General features: G+C 44.5%; 1 protein-coding gene across 1 annotated transcript in view; it reads left to right on the top strand.

Annotated features, from left to right (window-relative positions):
- The window catches only part of BCL7C (B-cell CLL/lymphoma 7C), a 36,205-nt gene extending 25,098 nt beyond the window's left edge, over window positions 1–11,107 (top strand). Inside the window, exon 6 of the mRNA XM_008594120.1 lies at window positions 10,910–11,107. Within this exon, the coding sequence (XP_008592342.1) occupies window positions 10,910–11,107 (198 nt within the window). The remainder of the gene's footprint in view (window positions 1–10,909) is intronic.
- The last annotated feature ends 5,069 nt before the right edge of the window (window positions 11,108–16,176 follow it).

The following is a 16,176-nucleotide window of genomic DNA, read 5'->3' as shown; positions in this document are numbered from 1 at the left end:
CAGGAAAGCTCTGGCATCTCAATTCACTAACCATAGGCCACACTGTTAAGTCCAAATTTTGGTCAACCCATGAAGTAACCTCTTAGAGCCAATTTCTTGTATTCAAGCAAACACATTCAATCTGGAATCTCTAGTAAATATACCTGTATCAATGAATTTGGCCCTTCCTATTGTTATATTCTACCCTCATTAGTCTAACACCTTTAGAATCCATTCTCCCATCCCTAGGTTTCTGCCAACATATTAGCAATGTCTTGCCATTCTTTTGTTGTGTAAGCTGTTTCCTCCTGCATTATACTGTGTACCTGTCCCCTGGAACATGCTGAGATTTGACCCTAGTTAAAGGCCTACTGCAATAGAGTGGTTGTGGTGGATTTTGAGGGGAATGAGCATCTACTTTCAAGGCATTTGCCCATGTAAGGTTATCACAGGGTTTTCAGACAAAGGAAACTTAGTGTCCTCACACCCTGGATGTCAAGCTACTTCCACTCATAAGAGAGACTCTGAGTGACTTAGGAGTTCAATATTGTCTGCTTCATCTGGGCTCAACCAGATGTACCATTCTAACTTTCTGAACCCAATTCTTTCCTGATTAATGCCATAGTTTTTCTGTGACAAATCTGATGAGACTATGAATTCAACTGTCATTATAATTCAGCAAACCACACAATTAAATTATATGTTTTGGCTTTTATTGTTTTTTTTTTTTTCCTTTTTGTCTTTTCTCGTGTCCGGCAACGGATCGCAACCCTCAGTGTCGCGCCCGTACCGGACCGGGACCGGCAACGGAATCGCAACCCTCGGTGTTGCTCCCACACCTCGCTCAGCCAGTGAGCGGGAACCGGTCTGTATGTGGGATCTGAACCCTCAGCGGGAGCGCCACCGCGCTCCCAAGCGGTGCACTGTAGCAGTGCGCCACCGGGCCAGCCCGTGTTTTGACTTTTAGTAATAACAACCCTGGGTCTCCATAAGAGACTGTCATACTGAGCTGAGAGTTAATAGACCTGAGGTTGTTATTATCTCTCTGTAATCACTCAAGTGTACCGAAAAGAATTCATCCCACACCACAGCCCTACTCCTTGATCATTACTATTGTGATAGCAGTCAAGGTTAGCAGCCGTTTGGGTTCCCAAGACATGTGCTTTCAGTTGGCACTTCACCACAATCAACTACACATGACAGCTTAATTAACTGTGATGCCACTGCAGGCCATGGATTACTAGCATCCCATTTCCCACTGGAAGGGAGCTCAGCACTGTCCTCAAGCCCAATGGTGTGACCAAATTATTCCCCAAATCCCATCTTTGTGGGTCTATCTCCTGGGGTCACTTCCAGTACCAATTACTATATCAGTCAAAGTCCAATCAGGAGATAGAAGTCACAATGGAAAAGTTTAACATAAGGAATTACTTATAGGGGATTGGAATAATAAGGAATTGGGTAATAAGAGCTAAAGACAATTATAAAGAATACAGAGAAGTAGCAGCTATAAAGATTAGCCATTATCACAAAGGTTGAGAAAGAGCATCCCAGGGGGAGTCCTCTCCCAACAGAGCTCAGATCCAGACTTCATTTGAAAGGGCATGACAGAGAAGTCACTGATGCACCTCACCAATGGGACCTCCTAGAAATCTGACCTTTGCTGGCAGGTGAAGCTGCTAATCACTGAGCACTGCTGGAACCAAGAACTGTAGGAAGTGCACTCTGCAGGAGCCCAGCACTGGAAAGAGCTTTGCCAGTACAGGGATCAAGCACTGCAGAAAGTCGTGCCATTACACAAGTCAAGTGCTAGAGCATGCATACTCAGCGACAAGCCAGCTCTGGAGAAAGCCACAACAATACAGGAATCGAGTGCTGTAGAAAGCCATGCTTTCTACATGTTAAGGAAAGTGCACTTGGTGGGAGCATAGTGCTGGAGAGAAAGCCAGACTTCTACAGAAGTCAAATGCTGGAGAAAGCTTGCTCTGCTGGAGTTCACTGCTAGAAAAAGTTGTATTAAGGTCATGACTGGTTGTGGGCGTGCAAAAACAAAGTGTCAGGAGTTCCTCATTACAAAGGCAGCATGTGGTCTGGGGTCTGTGCTGTCCATACTGGGGGTGGGGGGTGTGGCAAGGTGGATGTAAGCTAGGGGCTCTGAGCTTCCCAAGGACTCCTCACTCTGGACATGCATCTAGGGCAGAAGACCACTGGGATTTCCCCACATACTTGTGTCCCTACAAACCCATGCAGCAAGAGCAAGAAAAATGAAACCTCACAGGACCAGAATCAGGAAGAGCATCCCCTTCATCTTGCAATGTCCCTCCAGCGCCCTCTACTGACAAAGCATAACATCATGCTCTGTGCAAGGAGAAATGCGTAAATAGTTCAGCCCATTACCTCAGAGCTGGTACTGGAGGGTGAATTTGGAGCTGAGAGACGATAAATTGAAAACTGACATTGTGACAGAATCCCCACACAGACTGAGGGCCAATATGGTAGGAAGGGCTAAGAGAAAGCCCATGGAACTTTTCCCTTCCTATAAACCAGTAAGTAGAAATACCACATCCCTGAGGGAAGCACTGAGATTAATGCCACCATTAATGAATTGAAAAAAGACTGGGTAGTGATACCTATCACATACCACCAGTTTGGCCTGTACAGAAGTCACATGGATCTTGGAGACTAGCTGTGAACTATCATCCATTTTATCAGGTGGTGACACCAATCTCAGCTGTCTCAAATATAGTACTCTTTCTTGGAGCAAAACAATATGTCCCCTGGCATGTGGTATGTGGCTATCAACCTGGCTTTTTCTCCATATCAAATGCTACATGCACCAGAAGCAGTTTGCTTTCAGCTGACAAAACTGTCATACTTGTATATCTTTAGGTTGCCTGAAGGCCATGTCAATTCTGTTCTGTCATAAAATAGTCTACAGAGATCTTGATCATCTTGACATTCCACAAAACATCACACTGGTTCACCCTATTGACATTTCTGAATCTGATGAGCAGGAAGTAACAAGTACTTTCATTACATTAGTAAAACATGCAAACTAGAAAGTGGGAGATAAACCCCACAAAAAATTCCAAGGCCTGTACCCTCAGTGGAGTTTCTAGGGACTGAAAGGTCAAAAGTATGTAAAGTTATCTCTTCTAAAGTGAAAGACAAATTGCACCTCATACAGCCTACTCCTCCCTAAAAAAGGCACAATGCTTGGTAGGCCTATTTGGATTCTGGAGGCAACAAAGCTCATCAATGGAGTCACCTGTAAGGCTGCCAGTTTTGAATAGGGACCAGAGCAAGAAGAGGCTCTGCAGCACATCCAGGCTGTGCTATGTGCTGCTGTACCACTTGGTACTTATGATCCAGGAGAGCCAATGATACTCAGAGTGTCCATGGTAAACAGGGATGCTATATGAAGCCTCTAGCAAGCACCAATAGGAGAACCACAGCACAGACTCACAGGATTTTTTTAAAAAATTAACCTAGGCCCTTTTTTGGAGACAACTTTTCTGCTTTTGAGAAACAGCTCTGGCTTGCTACTGGGCCTTGGTAGGGACTGAACACCTAATCAGAAGACATCAGGTGACCATGCAACCTGAGCTTCTCCTCATGAATGGAGTGCTGTCTGACCAATCTAACCACAAGGTTGTATGTGCTCAGTAGCATGGAAATGGTACGTAGGAAACCAGGCTTGGAAAGGTCCAGAAGGTATGAACCATTTATATAAGCAGGTGACTCAGACTCCTTGAACACCAACTCCTATTGCATTCTTTTCCATGACCTCCTGGGTTATCCCTTAGGACCAATGGTCCAAGGTTGAAAAATTAAAGCCTGTTTACAGATGAGTCTGCATGACCCGCTGTTATGACCTGGCAGTGGAGAGATGCAGCACCACAAGCCCACCTGGGTGAACCGGAAGGACTGCTAGCAAGAAAAATTCTTGCAGTAGACAGAATTCTGAGCAGTACGTTTGGTTGTTCACCAAATCTGGCATGAGCAATGACCAGAAGTACAGACCTATACTAATTCATGGGCAGTTGCTAATGGTTTAGCTGGATGGTCAGGGATTTGGAAGGAACAGGATTGGAAGATTAGTGACAAGGAAATTTGAGCTCTTGTAACCTTTTTTTGTGGGGGGCGGGGCGGGATGGTGCAGGGATCCAAACCCTTGACCTTGGTGTTACAACACTGCACTCTAACCAACTGAGCTAACCGGCCAGCCCTTCTAACCTTTTCTAAAAACAGTCCTCGTCAATCAATGTCACTTCAATTGGAGCCCTTTCATCCAGAGAATGGCTTGGTCTTCTCTCCTCTGGTTTCTGAGTCCTTTAGATGGGCTGTTAACTTTTCTTTATTCATAATTTTATTTTCTCTTAACAGTCAGAACAGGATATTAGGTCCTTTTAAATGCACACAAGTTTCCTCTTGAGTGGGCCAGCGTATTAGTTTGCTAGGGATGCCATAACAAAGTACCACTGATTGGGTGGCTTAAATAACAAATTTATTTTCTCAGTTCCGGAGGCTAGTCCAAGATCAAGGTTTCTGCAGGGTTGTTTTCTTTTGAGGCCTCTCTCCTTGGCTTGTCGGTGCTGTCTTCTCCCTGTGTCTTCACATGGTCTCCCCTCTGTGTGTATCTCTGTCCAAATTTCTTCTGCTTATAAAGACACCAGTCATATTGGATTGGGATCCATGCTAATGATCTCATTTTAATTTAATTAGCTCTTTAAAGACCCTATCTCCAAATATAGTCACATTCTGATGTACTAGGTCTTAGGACTTCAACATATGAATGGGGGGTGGGGTTGGAGATACAATTCAGTCCACACAGCCAGTACTGAACAAACCTGAAAACCATTTTCCTACCACTAAGGCACTAAGAGGAAGCCTCACTTACAGGGCTTTTCGAGAGCAGGCAGCAGTCTTTCCTCAAGTCAGTCTACCTGTGCAGCTCCCTTCCAGGTCCTCAAAGGTGAGCAGATGAGGTAGGCCCTTCCAGGGTTGCATGTGTATGTGTGGTTTTTGTTGTTGTTGTTGAGGGGAGGGATGAGGGAGCCCATTAGTTAATTATATCTCTTTTCTCCTTGAGTTCAGGACCATTTTACTGAATTCAGAATGATGTACTCATCCACAGGTAGCACTGGGCCAGGACAGACCTCCCCTTATAAAACTTGAAACCTGGAGGAGTAAAGCAGAACCTAAGTTCTTAGCCCGCAGGCTCCCTCTCAAGGGGAAAAATAGAGGAAGGAACAGGTACATGGATATGCCATTTCTCCTTCCTAAGTAACTCCATTCCTTCCTAAGGAGGTGGGGAAAGGTCAGCAGTGTTATACCAGGAGACCTCCTTCTACGTAAAAGGAAACATTAGGAGTGGGGATAATATGCTCTCCCCACAATTATGCAAAAGAGCTGGCACAGCTCTTTCCTGAAGGGATTTCAAAGTTCTCTTCAGCTGAGGTCTTTCATGAAACAAAGTGTATTTGTTTTCTATTGATGCATAACAAATCACCACAAATTCAGCATCTTAACACACATTTATTATCTCACAGTTCTATAGGTCAGATCATGTGGGCTTGACTGGGTTCTCAGCTCAGGGTCTCAGCTCAAGGCCAAAGTCAAGGTGTTGGCTGAGCTGAGCTCTTATCCAGAGGCTTTGGGGGAGAATCCACTTCTGAGCTCATACAGGGTGTTGGCCAAATTCAGTTCCTTGCAGCGTAGAACTGCTCACTGCTTCCTTGCTGGCTGTCAGCTAGGGGCGGCTCTCTCGAGGCCACCTGCATGCCTCCTCATGTGGTTCCTTCCACTTCAAGACAGCAATGTCTCAGGGCAGCCCGTCACTCGGGAGAGTGTGGTGCTGATAACACCAAGGCCACAGGTTCGGATCCCATATAGGGATGGCTGGTTAGCTCACTGGCTGAGCGTGGTGCTGACAACACCAAGCCAAGGGTTGAGATCCCCTTACCGGTCATCTTTAAAAAAAATAAAATAAAAAAAAGACAGCAATGTCTCAAATGGCCCTAGTGCTTCAAATCTCTGACTTTCTCTTCTGCTACCAGCCGGAAAAAACTGCCTTTAAATGGCTAATCTCCATATCTTAACCTCAACTGACTTGGAACTTTAATTGCATCTGCCAAATCCTTTCATGACAGTACCTAAATTAGTGTTTGATTGAATAACTAGGGACAGGACTCTTGGGAGGCCATCTTTAGAATTCTGCCTTCCACACCACAGAATCCCTATCTTTGCTCCACATCTGGAAAGAAGGCAGTCCCTCTCTGCCACTGGATTCTTATGTCCTAGCCTAGCACAAAATATAAGAAAGTATGGTACATGCTCTCTCTAGAGAGACCACAGTCAGCTCTTTGGCTGGTTCCAAAATTCTTGGCAACTTTGCGTGAATTGGAAAAAAGTACTCTTTCCTTAAAACGACTTACTGCTATCTTTTTGGAAATTTCTTATAATAACTATACAAATCTACGTTTATCTGGAAGTGAATGGCACCTCTGCATTCCTACCTCTTGCCCACCCTGACTGTTGTCTATGGAGAATTTCCCCCTGACCCCCCACCCTGAATCTTTCTGACATTCGTCATTAATTTATTTTTATCTATTGATGATTTTGGGGAAATGTGAAATGATATAGCCACCAATTGGTCTGACTAGAGTAATGAGTTAATACCCCAAAGAAAAACATCTTTGCCAGTGGTCTGATGTAATCCATTTGCTTATATCCATAAGCAAATATCCAAGATCCTCCAAGGAGCAAACCCTGAAGAAACAGCAATATTAAGGCAATAATAGCAGCCACTAATGTTACTCAGTGCCTATATCTATATACACGTTTAAACGTAGATCAGATATAATCATATATCTGGTCTATATTTGTATACTATATACACACAGTCTCATATATACATAATCTCATCTAATCCTCACAGGAACCCTCTGGGCAGGGATTATTATCCCTACTATATAGATAAGGAAACTGAGGCCTGGTGATGTTACATTACTTGCCCAAGTTCATGAGTAGTAAGAAACTGAGCCAGGATTCAAACCTCTGCCATCCAATCCAAAGCCCACATTCCTTAACCACCTTGGTGGAGATTAATTGAGTGCCTGTGCCCTGAATAGACACCTTTACTCTGTGCCTCTTAAATAGAAACCAGGGCTGTTCTGTAGTGAAGCCAATGGCCCTACCTGGGATAGGGAAGAGGCCAGTTCTGGAATGTCTTAGTTCTATTCATGGGAATGGCCTAAAGGGAAAAATGTGGTAGGGAGCTGTTTGTGGCTAAAAGAAGATAGCCAGTGCGACTCAGAGAGAAAACTATGCAGGAGGAAAAAGGGTAGGGCCCTGTTTGGTTCACCATTGTATCTCCAGCCTGGCATCTTGCTAGCCTGTACTGAATGACTGAATTACTACCCGACCAGCCAAGCAGAGAGCATGGCATGTGAGAACTCCTGTCTGTATTCTGCCTCTCTATTGTCTGCTTCTGCTACCAACTCCTTCCCTTTTCAAGAAATTAACTCATTTGAACTGGATTTGAGAGCATCCTACATTGCAGGTCTTATACCAAGTGCTTTATCTGCATCTTCTTATTTAAAGTCCTCATAAGAACCTACCAACAGAGTATTTGATATTTGAAAGGCTTTTGGGCTAGAAAGAAATATCCACTACCTTCTGTACTCTATTTACTCAATATATTAAACTATTTAAGAAAAAAAATTAAAAGCCTTTGTTTTATATGGGATTTAAGCTTTGATTATAAATTTGACCAATTAAAGTATCTTAAATAATTTAAACTGTAAATACAAATTCAATATGGCTGATTCTGGGCCGGCCCAGTGGCGCACTCGGTAGAGTGCGGCGCTTGGGAGTGCGGCGGCGCTCCCGCCGAGGGTTCGGATCCCATATAGAGACCGGTCCGCTCACTGGTTGAGCGCGGTGCAGGTGCGACACGAGGGCTGCGATCCCGTTGCCGGTCGCGGTACGGGCGCAACACCAAGGGTTGCGATCCCGTTACCGGTCACGAAAAAAGACAAAAAGGAAAAAAAAAATATGGCTGATTCTTTTAACTACTTCATATGTTTTAAACATACACAAATATAATTATTATAAATGTATTAAAACCCTGCCATCAAAACTGGTTATTAAAGTTCTAAAATCCATGAATTTAATTGTTTATTACTCTTATTCCAACACCTTCCTGAGGTTCCAATTTCCCAGCAGTTGGAATTGCTGGATCTTTTTTGAGAATATGTCATATTGTTTTCCATAGCAGCTGCACTATTTCACATTGCCACCAACAGTGCACAAGGGTTTCAATTCACCCACATCCTCACCGACACTTAATTTTCTGGGTTTTTTTGATAGTAGTCATTCTAATAGGTGGTATCATTATGGTTTTGATTTGGATTTCCCTGGTGTTAGTGATTTTAAGCATCTTTTCATGTGCTTGTTGGCCACTGTATATCTTCTTCGGATAAATATCTATTCAAGTCTTGGCCATTTTTTAATTGGGTTGTTTGTTTCATTGTTGTTGTTGAATTGTAGGAGTTTATATATTATGGGTTACCAGGTAGCTCAGTTATCAGCACCACACTCTAACCAACCGAGCTGACCAGCCAGCTGCCAAAAAACAAAAACAAATGCAAAATTTTAAAATATATGTATATTATGGATATTAACCCTTTATCATAAAATCTGGGGATCTTTTGAGATGGGACCTGGAAGTCAGTATTTCTTAAAAGCTTCCCACGTTGAGAACTATTTTCTTAGGAGATGAGGTAGTAAGTGTGGTTAAGTTAGTTCTCATTAGGACACATGTGTAATTCATCATCTCAGAACAAAGTTTTTGGGTTTCTTTTTTTGGCTGCTGGCTGGTGTAGGCAGTGGAACCCTTGACCTTCATGTTATAACATGGCACTCTAACCAACTGAGCTAACCATCTAGCACTCACAACAAAGTACTGAAATCTCCTTTTACCTGGCTACTTTATGTGTTAATCAGTACTTTGCCATCATGGTAGGGCCCTCGCTTTTCCCAGGGTCACAGTTTTTTGGTTCTATTCTTTCCTCCCTGCCCAGACAGAAATGAGTTCATATTTATTCCTTATAGAGAAAAAGCAGAAGAAACAAAATACCCATATATTAACACACCTACTTACAACAATTTTCAAAATTATATATAGAGGGTACTTCAAAAAGTTCATGGAAAAATGGAATTAAAAAATAATATGACATGGAGCTGGGGGAAGCCAAACCCAGACTCAACTAGGCAAGCTGCTGCCACTGCCCTGGGCCCCACCGGGGTCCTGAGGTATGGAGCCAGAGGAAGCTGAACACAGCTGCAACCAGGTAAAGAGCATACCCAAAACACCATTTTCATGCAGGTAGCCCACCATAGCCACCGCAATTGCCATGGCTGCCACAAAAGTGGCTAGTCTCTATAAGCAGCAGTCACAGCCAACATGCAGATGGTATGCCAGACTCTCAACTGCATTGACACAAGAAGCACCAGTGGAGACAAAACAAAACAAAACAAAACAAAAGAGGTCCTCTCTTTCCACAAAGCACACTCCAGAGCAGCAGAAGCAGCATCTGATTTACAATATGGGAGGACTTGATCACACCTGTCTCTATACTGAACAGATCATCTAGGCAACAAACCAACAGAGGAACAGTTAATATATTAGATGCAGAGAACAAATCTATGGTTATTAGAGGGGGGAGGGGAAGTGGGAAGGGGCAGAGGAAAGGGAAAGGGGAGAGAAAGGGAGGAAGGGGAGAGATTGGATAAGGGGCCTAAAGAATGAGTATGATTTGTAACAGTGAATATGCTAATAAAAAATAAATTTTAAAAAATGGATTTAAAAGACAATATGACATACTGGCCATTCACTAAAAAAAAATAATAATAATACAAATCTTTCCATTAACTTTTTGAAGACCCTGCCATATCTTGTTATCACTTTCTTAGATAGTACAACTACCTTTTTGGAGACTTTATCATAACTTTTTTTTTTTTTTAAGTAACAGACTTCATTTTTATGGCAGCCTTAGGTGTGCAGAAAAATAGAGCAGAAAATACAGACAGTTCATATCATAGCTTTCTACTTTTAAGTACGTTATAGACTCACAGCCTTTCTCAGTCATTTCACTCAAACATAATGATTATTATATATTTTAGGATGCTGAAATTATTATAGCTTGGACAGTTGTAGTCCATTTAATTACGATCTTTGTCTTTGTACACTACCTTTGATATCCTTGAAAATATATCCTTGCTTTCCGGTATCAACAGAATCTGGTTTTTGTCTCAAATGTAATCAGTTACCCTCCAAAGACTCCTGGTTATTTTAATGGTAAATACTATATTAGACACCAAAATCTGGGCATTAAGGATATACATAAGCATTGTTAGTACGGGACCTCACTCGGTGACAGATTTGGAAAAGTTCTCTTTAAGGTAAAAGTTTATATTGATCTTTCCAATTTCACATATCACAGCCTTCCTGATGGTCTGTGAATCTACCCACCACACTTACAGAATCTTTTGAGGTTGCTGTTACCATGATCTCCATCTAAATAGCTGAACAAACTGAGACTATAATAAGTTATGTTAACTTGCCCAAGCTTACACTGCAAGTGTTGGCGCTGGGATTCAAATCCAGCACTAATTCAGAAACTGAGCTACTACATGTTTCCCACAAGGCCCTGCCTCAACCTCTACCTGCTGTCAGAAATACAGAATTTAGTCATTTGCAAAAGACTTTTCCACCAATAGATATGTACAATCAACTATGTTTCAATTTTTTTAAAAAAGACTTTCCACCAAGTTGCCCTATTGAGGACTCCCAAGGCAGGGTTTCCTAGCTGTCGGGGGGGTGAGAAGAGGAAACACTACCGAGATTCTTCTTTTCCCCCTGCAGGATTCAGGAGTGAGGATGACAAGAAGAGCCCTCCACGAGAAAGGCCTGAAGACGGAGCCCCTCAGGAGGCTTCTGCCCAGGAGGGGCCTCCGGACAAATGCCCGGCCGACTTCCACGGTGCCGGATACCAGAGCTCTCGGGGGAGGAAGCAAGGCCCCAAGGGCGCCCAGGATGATCCCCCAGGGGAAGGGGAGGTGAGCTGGCTCCCCAGGCTGGATGAGGCCCTGAGACCTCCCTTAGCCGTCCCAACATCCAGCCACCTCCTCGTGCCCCAAGGGCGGAAAGAGCTTCTGAGCTCGACACCCACCACGGGCACATCAGGGGCAAGTGGCCCTGTGCCTGCCCCTGCCCCAAACCTAAGGTCACAGTACCCATCTTGCTTGCCACCAGTTCTCACACAGTGAGTGGGCCCACCAGCGTCCCCATATGTGGGAAGGGCTTGAGGCAGAACTCGGATCACACGCAGCCCCTGACGACGCCTTTCCGCGAGGCCTTGCTGCCCCTGGAGTGCGGGGGTAGGGACACCGGGCTGCCTTGCCCACCTCCTCACGACGGCGCAGCCACCCACCAGGCGGCCGCGAGCGTGCCCTGTGCGGCGGCGACTTCCATCCCGGGAGAAGGGCCGAGTTCCGCCAGCGTGGAGCCACAGGTGCCGCCTCAAAGAGGCCACACCACCGCCAGGCGGGCAGGACAGCCGGCATCAAGGGGCCACAACACCACGTCACGACGCAGCGGCGCCCTCCGCCCGCCGTCCACGCATGCGTAGAAGCCGCGCGCATAGAGTTGCCTGTGCGGCAGCTTCTCTCCGAGGCCTGTGGCCACCTGGACTGGAAGTGGCGGGACCTCCTGCGCCAGAGGACGTGCGGCCCGAGCATCCACCAGGGAGCCCACCTCGCCAGCCAACACGGGAGCCCACTTGGACCAGAGGCCTCGCGCCGCGAGATTCGCGTGGAGGAGCGGAGACTTCCGGGGCAGCCCTGAGCCCAAGCTCCCTGGCAGATCTCCACCTGGGGAGTCCTGGAGCGAATGAGCCGAGTGGTTCTCAGGGCTATCCCCAAGCTCTTGCTTCCTAAATTCACTGATGGGCCTGTCGTTCTAGGAAATAACCATTTATCGAGGGCTTACTCTGTGCTACTCATCGTGACTTATGTCATTTACTTCTTACAACATCTCTGTGACATACATATTCTCATTATCAGCATTTTGCAGATGGAGAAATCAAGTCTCCGAAAGTTTAAGAGACCGACCCAAAGTTACACGCCAGCGTGCGGCAGAACCAGCATTCAGACCCAGGTCTGTCTGCCTGACCACACAGCCCACCCTGCTGTACCACTTCTCCTGCTGGGGACACGGTGGGGTTAAGGCTGTGGGTTTGACATGGCCCCCATTTATGGAGCATCCATTTTTCTCAGTGGTGAATTATATACAACACTAAAATGAGCAGACACTCCCTGGTATGCAAGTTAACACTTGCACCAGTGACGAAGGTGAAATTTGAGATGACATCCCATTTATGGAGCATCCATTTTTCTCAGTGGTGAATTATATACAACACTAAAATGAGCAGATACTCCCTGGTATGCAAGTTAACACTTGCACCAGTGACGAAGGTGAAATTTGAGATGACAGAAATTTCATGCATAAGGCCAATATTCAGGCTCAGCCCATGGATCCCTGGAGTGACCTCTTCTCAAACCTCTCTAGAGTGATCCTGGGGAAGGCAACTCCACACCAGGGCCAGTTCCTGTGTGCAGCCTTCCTGGAGGCCGAGGAAGATGACCTTTTTCCACCACTTGCCGTTCCACTGAATTGCTTGGGAAGTTTATCCACTTCCTCTGGGCTGTTTCCAAATTCCCAACAGATAGTAATCTTCAGGATTTGAGAATGAAAAATTGGAATTCTTGGGAATTCCTGAAATCATGTTATTCTGTATTTTCATAACTTTCTGTACTTTTTTTTTTTTTTTTAACAAACAAGAAATACACGTTTAGTAGTAGTTACAAAGAACTGTAGGTCATAGCAAATACTCAATAACTGGAAAATGCCAGCAAACATTATTGGGTAGTATTTGAATAATAAAATGTTTAAATCTTAAGCAAGATTAACAGTGCTCTACAGAGTCACAAGTTGAAATTGCCAATTTAAGGACTTATTTGTTCCCAAAACTCGTTATTTCTTGGAACAGTATTCATAGGATTTGTATAAACACATGATGCATGTAAACATTAATATTTTATTTGTGAGAATAACTCGCTATTAACAGCAGACAGGACCAAAAATACACTTTTACTATGTCAGCAGCTACAAAAAAGACTGATTAGATTGTGACTACTTCTCTTCTATGTGCTCCTGTCACAAGTTCCAGAAATGTCTACCTTAACTTTAGATTCATGTGTCAACATTTCCTTCTCTTGCTTTCTACTCAATGGATTCCTTCAAACCAGGAATGCCTCTATGTTGATTGTTAAGCATTAATTCTCACAGGAGAATTATAATACTTTTCCCCCTTTTCCCAATTTCTTGACTGACTGTTTTTGAGATTCAGGAAAATATGAATTTCCCAGTAAATGCCAGGAAGTATTTCCTGCATAGAAACACTACTGACCAGGATTCACAAAGCAAGTCTGCTGCAGAGATATTACCTACAACTCATAGTTGTATATTGTCAAGCCCAGTCATTAAAGCTTCATGGTTTCAGGGGCCTCAGAGCCAGAGAATCCAAGTATGGATTCTAGCTCTGCCTGTTCCTGGTTGTGAGGCCTTGGGCAAGTCATTTTACCTCTCTGAGCTTCAATTTAATGGGTAAAATAATGTCTGGGAAATAATATGCTTACTTTGAGAGACAATATTGTAGAAGAGTTAGGAGTGTGGCTTTGGAGTTAGCCTGAGGATCTAATCCTGGCTCCATTACTTACTACCTCTTTGATTTGGGGCAAGTTCTGACCACTCCATTTTTCTCTTCTGTAAAATGGGGACACTAATTGAGCCTATTTCATAAAGTTTTAGTGAGTATAAATGAGATCACATACGAAAATGCATAACACAGAGCATGGTACATTGTAAATGCTTGATACACATGGGTCAGTATAGTTATATGCTGTATCTACCTCACAGGGCAGTTGTGAGGGTTAAAGCGAGGTTATGTTGGCAAAGTGCTTTCTAAGCTGTGAAATGGTACCTACACACTTCCCTTTCCTTCACAGATGGGATGGTCAGACGCTATGAGCAGACGTTAGTGGTGTCCCCAAGTAAGGGGCCTGAGGATACTTATTTATATTCTTAGAAGGTAGCTGTGTTAAGGAGGAGGTGTCTCCATGGTTAGCTGGAAAACAGGGTGCAAAATGGTCTTAGGTGAGGGTTAACTGCAATCAAGTAGGTAAACTCTGGCATGGTATGATTGGGGCATGACTGGGAAGAGGGAGACAGTTGTTCAAAAGCTTTGGAAGAAGGATGATGTTAAGTGAAATCTGCCCACTATATGTTGTGTTGTTGTTGTTGTTGTTTTTATAGGGATCAAATTAGAGGAAGCAGACATGTAATAGAAGGTGGTGAGGGGGCTCTGACTCTTCTCTGAAACTGTTACTGGTGAGAAGCTGAACTTAGGAAACATTCCCATTAGCTGGAATCAGTGCACCCCCTCCTGCTGTCACATGACATCATTCATTCCCTAGATTGTAGACCAAACACAGATAATCTCGTGTAATCCTGACAGCAGCCCCATAAAGTAAATGCTAGTGCTACTCCCATTTTGCAGATCAGTCTTGGAGTCTGTGAAAGTTAAGTGCACTGCCCAAAGTCACATAGCTCATATATTGTGGAATCAGGTCTCAGAGTCCAATCCCTTAGCCACACCAGGCTGCCTTAACCCACTAGGGGCCAGATTGCTGATCTTGAAAAAGGAAGGAGAAAATCCAAATGTATGAGATTTTAGCACCTACATGTCCTCCTCCTTTGTCTTTGATAACAATTCTCTTTCTCTCTCCTGATTTTATTCCTAGTTCTCTGGACACTGCTTCTTTGTTTCCAGGACCATTTTTCTCTGCTTAGCCCATAAATCAGGGTCCTCTGGGCACCACTGTTGGACGCTTTTCTCTTTCATTTGCACAGGTCTGTCTATGAAGGCTCTTCCTTATGCCAACAGCTTCAGTGACTGGTCATCTCTCATGTTAATCCAGACTGACCTTTTAACCACCATCCTGGGGAGCCAACTGCCTCCTGGACATCACCTCTCTGAGGTTCCAGGTTCCCAAATGGATTTATCATTTCCCTTAACCCTCCTCTCCTCCTGAGTTCTGCCTCCTTCTTACCATGGCCTCTTCATTCATTTCATATACTGGAGTAGTTGTGTGGAACCCAGGAAGCCCTCAAAGGTGAAGCCTCTTGAATAAGTTCCTGGGGCTAGAGGTGGAAAACAGTGTGTTCTCTGAGATCTACCAACAGTTTGGGGGTGAAGTTGGAGAGTGGACTTCATCATTTAATCAATCAGCTGTCTACTGAGTGCCCAGCAGTGTGCCAGGTCCACTAGCTGGAGTGGAGGATGCATCCGTGAGTAAAACAGGATCCTGGCTTCAGGGAGCTTCCAGGATGCTGGGGAAGACAGAAATTAAGCAGTCCCCCCAAAATACAAACTCTTATAAACTGTGATAAGTATCGTGAAGTAAAACTTCAGGGTGCTATGAAAGAATATAATCTAAATTTGGTTGGGGGAGGGGTTGATGGTCAAAGAAGGCCATTTTGAGAAAGTGACAATTACTGTATCCCTGAGACCTTAGCTGAGGGAAGAGGATTCCATATAAAGGCAACAGTAGGCACAAAAGACCCATAGGTGGGAAAGAGCTTGACATGTTGGGAAAACTGAAAGGCAGTCCGTGTAGTTGGAGCTGAGGATGCCGACAGATGTGGCCAACATAAGACCCAATGAGCTGGGCAGGGATGGTGCCAGCAGCTTCGCAGGCCATAGTAAGGAGCCTGGATTTTCTGGGAGTTGTAAGAAAAATACAAAGGACATCTGTATATCCTTTACCCCAAATTCACCTATTCTTAACATTTTATCCCATTTGCTTGATCACTTGATGTTTCTTTTTCTTTTTTTTTGTCTTTTTCCGTGTCCGGCAACGGATCGCAACCCTCAGTGTCGCCCCCGTACCGGACCGGGACCGGCAACGGGATTGCAACCCTCGGCGCTGCTCCCGTGCCTCGCTCAGCCAGTGAGCGGGTACTGGTCTGTATGTGGGATCCGAACCCTCGGCGGGAGCGCCGCGCGCTTC

Source organism: Galeopterus variegatus, unplaced genomic scaffold (assembly GCF_000696425.1).
Source record: "Galeopterus variegatus unplaced genomic scaffold, G_variegatus-3.0.2 Scaffold162, whole genome shotgun sequence".
In the NCBI taxonomy this organism is placed as follows: Eukaryota; Metazoa; Chordata; class Mammalia; order Dermoptera; family Cynocephalidae; genus Galeopterus; species Galeopterus variegatus.
Note: the sequence above shows the minus strand (reverse complement) of the source record. Positions and strands in the feature narration are given on the sequence as shown.